Here is a 10,147-nt window from a genome sequence, read left to right as displayed (position 1 = left end):
TTTCATTGGAGGTTAAAGTTTATGAATACAAGGGAAATGAGGCGGAGTCAGGCAAGATGGCGACTCCCGTAGGCGAGGACGATTGGATCAAGTTGAGAGAACGGACCTCGACGGAGACGCTACGTCCATTTTTTAAACCGTCTCTGGTTTTGGCCTGTCACTTTTTAACCGTAAGTCTCAAAAACGAGACTAAACAACCCATATAAGCCATGCCCATATCAGTCTACACTGAATGGCGTCCAAAGTTGTTTATTTTCAATACTCATCCTACAAATTTTCAACAATCTTTACCAGACATGGTTCAGAACATCGCTGCACAAAGCCGGAAAAAGTGACTTTTTCAGCTTTTTGATGTTCCGTAAAGTTTTTCCAAAGCCAGACCTGAAAGTTTGCTCAAACGTTGGCTTATATTACACAACCTTTCATATACCGTATATTTCTTGAACTATTGTGCTATGGCAACCACATTTGGTGGACGTGACGATATCATGTCTGAGTGGACATGACAAATTTGGTGCCATTTGACCAACAGGTGGCGCTGTAGCCGCATCATCTAAGTACAAAGGAATGTTAATGTGCAGTATGTATGACTGTCCTTCGCATATCTCAGGAAACTTTCATCCGATCAACTTCATACTTGGCAGGTGTGTCTCTGAGGACCCAAGAGAGTGCAGTGTCGAGGGTGAAGTTGATTGTATAAGCGGTTTTCTCGAGAACGACGCAAGTAGCGCTTCCGGGGGGGCCAAGCTATTAGCCTGCACGAACAGGTACGCATTCTGATCAGGCAATGCACTAATTTGACATAAAAGTGTTTTATGCTCATAATGCATTAAAACCACTTGGTGAACATTAGAAACAGGGTTGTAGTACTTCCAGGACATGAACAACCCTTCCCCTGTTGAAAGTCCAGTGATTTGGGACGACCACGACTCGATTTTGGCGACCTACGTCACCTGATTTCCTTCTTCGCTTCGGCTCTAATCTTTCATATGTATGTGTAGAAGCAGTGAATGAACCTGATCTCTGTGAGAGCAGGAAACAACTGTGTGGTGGCTTTTGAATGAGGGAGATATTTGCATCGTCTCCTGGCAGAAGCTGTAAAGGGGCGAAGTGTTCTACCCTTTTCAGGACTTCTACCACACAAACACTCTCACTCAAGTTAGACAATGACTCACAGTCATGTGCAACTGAGCTCTCGTTTTCTTCTCTCCTCTCGCAGCGGAGGGAACCTCATTTCCTGCAGCACTCGTGAGCCGTTAGAAACAAACAGTAACTTAGAGCCCGTCCACACGAAGACGTGTTTTACTGTAACCGCACAAATTTAGTCTGGTTTAGCCGACCACCCACACGCAGCCGGCTTTATCGGAGCCTAAAACGGTATCTTTTGTAACCCGGTGCCAGAGTGGGAAGATTTGAAGTGAATTGAGTGAATGCTTTGTTCCTCGTTTGCGTCTTTATATGATTTAAATACACATACACTGTATGTTAATGTGTTGACAGTCATCTGTTTGATTCCTTTAAACCCTTTAGTCGATATGAACTGTGACAAAATGTTTGATGTTAACGGTTCCAGGCTGTATAAATGTCCTCTAACAGCTGCTGTTTAATAATCTGAGTCACTTTGTTATTTTTATATTGTGCGGGTTGAATACTGTGTCACTTTCCTCACTACATGTGCTGGGACAGCATTCCTTTAGTGAGTAGTAACATAGGAGGGGAAAGTTCAGGTCAGCCTTCTTCCTTTTTGTCCTGCTGTCGTCTCATTGGCTGAAGCAGGCCACGCCATGTGCCTATTTTGGGCTTGCCATGTGCTGTATCCAAACACACACAACGGAAGCGGAGTGTGTGTAAGGCTGTTGTTTGCTGGGACGCACGGACGTTAACTTCAGTTACATTTTCTTATATTCTTTCATGCAGTTGGTGAAAAAGAAAACTTCACCTACGACCTAAGAAGTTTGAGGTCAAAACTCCAGCAACACCAGTAGCACACCAGGCTGTCCTCAATCACTGTTCATACATATACCTATGAAGTGTTGCAAATGTAATTCGTATGTAATCCATGTTTTGATTACTGTAGGAATTACAGCCAGAGCAAAGAAGAACATCATATGACGTAGTGAAAGGCAGGTAAACTCTGCACAGGAAGGAGGGTCCAGGTCAGGGGTCTGCAACCTTTCCTATCAAAAGAGCCATTTTGCCCCCTCCTCCACCAAATAAAATGTGTCTGGAGCCGCAAAACATATTTGATGTCACAGCTTATAAAGGTTTGAATATAGTTGCTGTTACTTGGCTTTGTTACCTGTCCTAAAATTGTGGTTGTTCGCTAATTTCTCACCACAATACAAGCATACAGGTAAGCCATCATCATGTGAAATTAAATTAATATGTCCACAAAATACTAATTCCCTTCGCTAATTTTTTTTTTTGGGGGGGGGGTTATCCAGCATCAGTGCGTGTCACCAACTCCAGATCAGCCACATGCAGGGAAAGGCGCTGGGCCGTACACCAAGGATGATACTGATATATATATATATATATATATATATGACATATTTTCACGTAATATTTTTTCAATATGACCTTGAACTCCAAGATAAAATGTGTTCCCTTGTGCACTGTGCATTAAAACAGGTTATTTACACATTGTTTTAAGTTTTTTGCCAAAGCGACAGGGAGATAAGGGGCTGAAGAGCCACATGAAGGCCCCGGAGCCGTGGGTTGCAGACCCCTGGTCCAGGTGGAGGGCCTGTCCCAAAACACAGGCCTTTCACCCGGTGGAGTGATGTTGTGGAAGATATATATATATATATTTATCCATATCCTAATAAGACGAGAGGCCTTTAACGTGTCAGTCTTACAGTCGTGGAAATGTGTCTACATGCAGGCTCGTGTGTATGTGTTTCTCTCATGCTAGTTCACGTCCAAGGGTTGGCAGCATACACACTCATGGGTGACTCACTTCCTGTCACACCACAGGACGACAACCCAACCCACCTGTATCCACTTGCTGGGAAAAATCACCAGATGACAGAACACACCTCTGCTGTTGTTAGACATTAAAGAGAACTTCCACTTTCAGAAACTTTCAGTTTAATTTTCAATGACAAAAGGGCTGACAGGGTTTGGATACAGTTAGTGCAACATGCAAATAAAGTGTCATAAAGTGTTAAAAAAGGCAGACAGAGTAAACAAGTGGACCTATATCATTTAAGACATTCAAGGACCCTCACAACATGATGCAATCCTGTACAGCACAGTGCAATCTGCTCTGTCTAACACACAGCCACACATAACATATTCACATTAATATGTCCACCCTGTAGAGGAGGATTTATATGTATATACTTATAAAGTATTTCAATATATATTATATATACTATATCATTCATATTGAGTACCATACCCAACACTATGATACATTAAACACATTAGATGTTATCAGAATAACATTATTTAAAGAGATATGGATTTGTCTACATAGTGGATCCGTATCAAAAAGCAAAGTGAGGGTTGTTAAGGCTGCAGGTGGAGGTTTAAGAGGTTGCTGCAATGCTACGAGGCACTGAAAGCGCACGCTCTGGGGCTCCATTACAATACTGCAGCTTCCACAGCTTACGTCAATGTTAACGCCAATCAGGGGTCCTGAGTGTATCGGAGATTAGCGGGTTAGCTGGCTATCCTTTTAGCACATTTCTAACCTGCATGTGAGCTAAAGTGACGAGTGATCAGCCAGGAGGGCGTTAAGAGACATTAAAGCGTATTCAGTCGGGTCTTTCTGCACGCCGTTAAAATACAACTGAACCAAAACTGAACCGGAAAGAAGTGATTTCAAACATTTTACTGAAAAATTCATATTTTTGTGCAGTCTTCGTCTGCAAAGTGTGTGCTATTGTGTTTTTATCGCGCAAGCTTAAGAACAATTCATCGTCCGGACTCAAGTTTGACAAAAACACAGAGTCTATTGTTGAACGGGGCCAACAACGCATCCATCTACTGCGGAGGCTGAATTCTTTTCATGTTTCTAAGGGCGCACTCACACCGTCCTTCTGCACCGGGCCAAACCGTTTTTCGGCTAAAGCCTAGTGCGTTTGACCAGTGTGAGTGCAACCGCTCCGCGCATAACTGTGGCCACGGCCCGCCTGAGAGAGGTGGGCTTTTGTAGAGCGCGTTTGCACATGTACGAGCACGAGTGCGCGCACGTGTACCAGTACGAGCACGAGGCCTACGGCGGTTCTGACGTCATTTATGTGCGCCTGTTCGGACATAGAAAAAAGAAGGAGGGACCATGCGCGGACATTTAACAACAACAACAATGGCGGTGAAAGGTTCACGTTGGTGTGATGCGGAGGTGGAGTGTTTACTGCAGATTTGGTCGATGAAAAGATTCAAAAACAGTCGAAAGACGCACAAAAACTCTGAGGTCTGTGGAAAGATTTGGAAACAAAGCGACGCATCGCCATGACGTCATCAATGCGTGTGACGTGTTACGGCGTGATGATGTATAGGCAGCAAGAAGCATTCGCCGAGGCCCAGGTAGTGTGAGTAAAAACGGGCCTGGAGGGGGGGACAAGGACCCTAAAGCACGGGGCACGGTACTGAAGGACAGTGTGAGTGCGCCCTAAGAGCATTTTATGCACCTTCTATCATTCTTTTGTTGGAAGCTTGTTGAAATTTTCTTTTATTTGCTGGTTTTTATCTGTGAGGGAGAAGAACCGTCTCAGCAGCATTGTCAAAGTCTGTCCCAAGATCACTGGAGTTCAGCTAACGGACTTAAGCTCCATCTGGAGAAAGGTCGTTAGTCTTCCTGAGCAAATCCTCGGTCGGGAATTCTGTTTGATGCCGTCAGGGCGGCGTTACCTCGCCCCCTCGAAGGAAGACGAACAGAATTGCAAATTAATTTCTTCCTTCAGCCATCAGGCTTTTAAATGCTGCACACTGCATTGAACTGAAAGTCGGGAGGATCCCTTTGTTTCTCCAGACTATCTTTGTGCGTATTTAGGTTTAAAACTGAGCTTCTCACAGACAAAAGGAGGACTTTGTGATAATAACAGATAAATAGTGAATCTGCACACTGTTTAGTAGCTCACTGACTAATAACTACGCTCAGGTAAATCTTAAAAAACGTCTTTTTACGTGTCACATATTCACATGACTCTACTAGACGTGGGCAGTTGTCATTTTAAGGGCATTAAGTGGATTCTTCAGTCCTCTAACTTACTTATCGTGTGTGGATCGACATGTATGTAGTTCAAAGCACCACTGGGCCTAAGGATGCTGCGTTTACACGGTTGTTGCTATGACAACTTCTTATAAGTGAGAAAGCAAAACTACATCGTCAATGCCGCTCGTTTTTATATCTTTAGCCATACTTTTAACGGGGATATTATTGTTTCTAGTGCCTCTGCAGCTTCTTAATGTCTCCATGTTGTGTTAATAGTTTGTATTTTTTGGGATCAATATCAGTTTCGTCTCATGTAAACTGAAATACTTCACGATTCTGATGTTCCCTGTAACTAAACCCTTCAAAAGCTGGAACGATGAACCGGTGGTCGACGCGACCGGTTAACGCAGAAGCGCCGATGTCGGGTCGCCGCGTCTCGCTCCGTGTTACAGACGTTCTGGGTAAATTGGACATTAATCCTCAAAGTGCACTCACTGGCGCCGCAAAGAGTCTGTCAGCTTCCACAGCCGCAACAACTATTCACCTGTGCGCCAATTAATAACTGCTGGCTGTGCAAATGTTTTCATGGCTGTTAAAATACAATTTGTTCTTTGTTTACAAAATATATATTTAAAAAAAAGCTTACTGGACTGAGGAGCTGGTTTGTGGAATATAACTTAGATATAAATATTTATCCAAAGCAGAAAAAAAGTGACAGACATAGTTTGGTTACATAGACATCTGGAGTGTTTGGTTTTAGCTTGAATGTTGAATGTTAGCGGATTAAAAGAGTAAAACAAAGCTTATAGTGGCACGACACTGTATCTCAACACCTGTCTCATAGATGTTTGCTTGCACAGAGAATAGTTTCCATAAATACATGGATTTAAACGTGATTATCAAGAGCGTAGCTTAACTACAGCGTGAGATGCTAAGAAACTATATATAACAGTGTTTCCCTGGAGCTTTTCCTTCCTGATGCCAGGGGGTGTTGCAGGAGATCAACTCATTAGCTCTAATAGCTATGCTGTCGTCTTAAACCCAATCCTTTGTACTGTAACATAAAGTTCACTATGACATGAATACAGTACATAACACAAATCAGACAGTGTAGCACTGAGAGTGTTTTGCTCCTGAGGAAAATGTCGGGGAAACACTGTAAAAAGATTGTAATGTTGAGGATATAAGTGTGCTACAGACCCTTTTACAGCCAGCCTCGTCAATAATATGCTTGTTCATGATGGCAGTGGGGCTACACGGTGCGATAGTGGTTAGCACTGTCGCCTCGCAGCGAGAAGGTTCCAGGTCTGCATCCCGTGCATAAAACTTCTTTCTACCCACGCCGTTCCTCCGCATGATCAGACAGGTGTGTTCTCCTCCCCAGACTTGGAACCGCATCTGTTTTTCACACAGCTGCAACCCAGAACACACAGCGTTAGAAAACACGCCACATGAGGACCGCCAGTGTCATGTTCAACAACTGCTACGTAAAGTTATGCACAGGAATTTCGTACCAACAAACACATTGATGGACCGCATGTTTGACGGATAACGATGTTAGCCAACAAATCGTGACGGTTAGGGATAGCCATGAAAAACACTTGTGTAGGATTAGAAAAAAAGCCGTAACGGACCGGATTTCAACAGCGAAAAATCCCCAATCGGGAAGTGCAACAATGCACAAAAAAACAACAAATTTAGCCAACAAAAGATGACGGTTAGCGTTAGGATTTGAAAAAAACGGCTGTGGATTGGTTTACAACGGCCGGGAATTGAACCCTGCTTCAAAGCCATGTGTGCTACGGGTGTGTGATCCCCCCCACCCTGCCTCCCTCCGCGATGACTTGCCTCTTAAGGCGGCTTCAAACCTCCGGATCTGAACGAAATTTGTCCGTCCGTTCCAAACGTTTTGTTCTTTGCTGCTCTTCATACCTCCGTATGGTTTCAGGGTTGTTATTGATGTTTTAAGCAATACATCCTCTAGAGCAGGGGTAGGCTATTCCGGTCCTGGAGAGCCACTGTCCTGCATGTTTTAGGTTTCTCTCTGCTCTAACACACCTGAGTCTACTGATGTGCCCGTTAGTCAGCTGAAGCTCGTCCCAGTTTGATTATTGTTAGACTCAGGTGTGTTAGGGTAGGGAGAAACCTAAAACATGCAGGTCATGGGCTCTCCAGGACCAGAATTGCCCACCCCTGATGGGCAGTGCCGTGCCGCAACCTACCAGCATTGACAATCGCAAACATGGCGTCTTTAGAGGAGATGCTTTTGCTGTTTGTCGTCTGAAATCAGACCGTTGGCCACTGATGGACGGACGAAACGACCTCCGGGGCCATACAAAAGGGTCCGTATCTGTATTTACCGTAGGGTGGGAATTTATACTACCTCACATGCTTTCACTGTCGGGAATATACACAATAACTACGTGCAAATATGTGCAAATGCTCCATGAGAACAGCCTGTCATGTTATACGATGACATGATGAAGAGTACCTGAGCACCACCAGCACCGCCCCCAGCAGCAGCAGGACAACCACAGGAATGATCCAGTGCATGTGGGGAAATCCTGTCGAGACAACAGATCGTTTGAGAGTGAATCCATCGACAGGCAACAGTTTAATTCACTTCAAAAGTCCAACAGGTCATTCAAACAATGTGATTAGTCAGGTTTAGCTAACATCATTAAAGGCCTCCTAACACAGTCCTCTAACACATTTTGGGGAAATCAGAAACACACATAAGAAATCTGCTCCGGTGTTTGGCTGCATGATAAAAACATATATAAATAAAAATGTGCTTTTAAACTGAAGGGCTGTACGGTGTTTAAAAATGAAGTGTAAATGTGCTTTCTTGCTGAGTCAGGTGATGAGATTGAGACCACTCTCAAGTCATTGATCTTTTCCTCTCTTCAGCTTCAGTGCTGCTTCATTAAGAGCCTGAGTGCTAAATCAGGGAGGACAGACAGGCTTAGGTTGCACTCACACTGTCCATCCGTACCGTGCCCAAACAGGTTTTACGGGTAAAGCCTAGTTCGTTTGACCAGTATGAGTGCAACCGCACCGCGACTAGCTGCGCCCCGCTTGCCGGCCGCGGACCATTTGGGAGAGGTGGGCCCCTAGCGCAAGGAGCTCTACCCTAGACTAGACAAATACACTCTTTGCTTTTGGAGTCTGCGTCTACACAACATGATGGGAGCGTTTGAAATGGGTCACTTATGGACTGCAGATTGAAATGAGCTTGTATGGATAATAAATCAAGTGTTCAGGTTCATAAATGTGCATTAAAAGAACCTGAAACAGAACTACTTAAGTTTAGAGAGACATCATGATTGACTTAAAGTGTGTGTGTGCAAGTGCGTGTGTGTGTGTGTGTGTGTGTGTGTGTGTGTGTGTCCGTGTGTGTGTGTGTGTGTGTGTGCATGTGTTGCAATATCTGAACCCAGTGTTATTTATAGAGTGGGGAAGTCCAAAAGGCTTGCTGACAAACACACCCTTACATCCACCTTAAGGTTGATTCTGAGATATAATGCTAATCTTACCATACCTAATAATTGAATATAATAATAATAATAATACTTACAATACAATAAATATCCATAGTGACAGGAACAATCCCAACAAATCCACCCAATGATATGAATATATATTTATTCCAGCACCCTTTGCATTATTGTCATAATGTTTACAGTTTCATTGTCCTGTGTTTTTATGTATGGTACACCCACATATATTTCTATTTGTACATAGTAGTCAAACGTTTATGTTTACCTGTAAATTCCTTGTATGTGTTGACACTTATTTGACCATTAAAGCTGTTTCTGATTCTGACAAAAGAGGTCAAATGACGAGAGAGTGGGATTTCACCACTTTCACCCCTGCTGGTATTTATGAATGGAAAATGCTTTGAGGCAAATATCTGACGTTGCAATTGTCATTTCATCACCTCCGGTTCTCGCTCACACTAAGTCAACAGCAGGTGACACATACTGTGACCTTCTGATAACAGCGTCTCAGGGTGTGACTCACAAAACAGACTTCATTCACACTTTACGACGTTCTGCTTCTGTCTTTCAGATAACTGCTGCCTCATACCTGCTCTAGCATGTATAATCCATATCTAATACAAATATAAATCAATCAAATGCACTTAGTTTATTTCATTTCCTACCTGTTTCTGTTGAAGGTTGGGCGTTTCTGCTGCAGTTCGCTGTGAAAACATATTGTTACTTCAGATTAGATCAAAATAGTTATTTACTTCAAACGAACCAAAGGATGGAAATCAGCAAAGTGTGACAGATATTGATACTCACTGTAGCAGGTCGCCACGCGCTTCATCCCCTATGCAAAAAAAAACAAAAACATTACCCCAAGTGAAGGAGTTCAAGTACCTCAGGATCATGTTCACGAGTGAGGGGACGATGGAGCGTGAGTTTGGCTGGAGAATCGGAGCAGCGGGGGCGGAGCTGCAGTCGCTCTACCGCACCGTTGTGACCAAAAGAGAGCTGAGGAAGACAAAGCTCTGGATCTACCGGTCAATCTTTGTTCCTACCCTCACCTGTGGTCATGAAAGCTGGGTCAGGACCCAAAGAACCAGGTCGCGGGTACAAGCGGCCGAAATGTGTTTCCTCAGGAGGGGGGCTGGAGTCTCCCTTAGAGAGAGGGGGAGAAGTTCAGCATCCCTGAGGAACTCGGAGTAGAGCCGCTGCTCCTTTGCGTTGAAAGGAGCCAGTTGAGGTGGTTCAGGATCATCTGGTAAGGATGAACCCTGGGCGCCTCCCTAGGGAGGTGTTCCAGGCACGTCCAGCTGGGAGGAGGCCTCGGGGAAGACCCAGGACCAGGTGGAGAGATTAGATCTCCACGCTGGCCTGGGAACGCCTCAGGATCCCCCAGTTAGAGCTGGTTAATGTGGCCCGGGAAAGGGAAGTTTGGGGTCCCCTGCTAAAGCTGCTGCCCCCGCGACCCGACCCCGGATAAGCGGATAAAGATGAG

The 10,147-nt window shown here is 44.3% G+C and overlaps 1 protein-coding gene across 1 annotated transcript in view; it reads right to left on the bottom strand.

The window, feature by feature from the left end:
* Positions 1-6,519: 6,519 nt before the first annotated feature.
* LOC310953439 (uncharacterized protein) overlaps positions 6,520-10,147 on the bottom strand; it is a gene marked incomplete at its 3' end in the record, with an annotated part of 7,586 nt that continues 3,958 nt past the window's right edge. The window contains exons 4-7 of the mRNA XM_083922477.1: positions 9,469-9,496; positions 9,327-9,365; positions 7,653-7,725; positions 6,520-6,574 (exon numbers count right to left, since the gene is read on the bottom strand). Of these exons, the coding sequence (XP_083778603.1) occupies positions 6,520-6,574; positions 7,653-7,725; positions 9,327-9,365; positions 9,469-9,496 (195 nt within the window). The remainder of the gene's footprint in view (positions 6,575-7,652; positions 7,726-9,326; positions 9,366-9,468; positions 9,497-10,147) is intronic.

Source organism: Echiichthys vipera (genome assembly GCF_963691815.1).
Source record: "Echiichthys vipera genome assembly, chromosome: 11".
Lineage (NCBI taxonomy): Eukaryota > Metazoa > Chordata > Actinopteri > Perciformes > Trachinidae > Echiichthys > Echiichthys vipera.
This window is presented reverse-complemented; position numbering and strand designations above follow the sequence as displayed.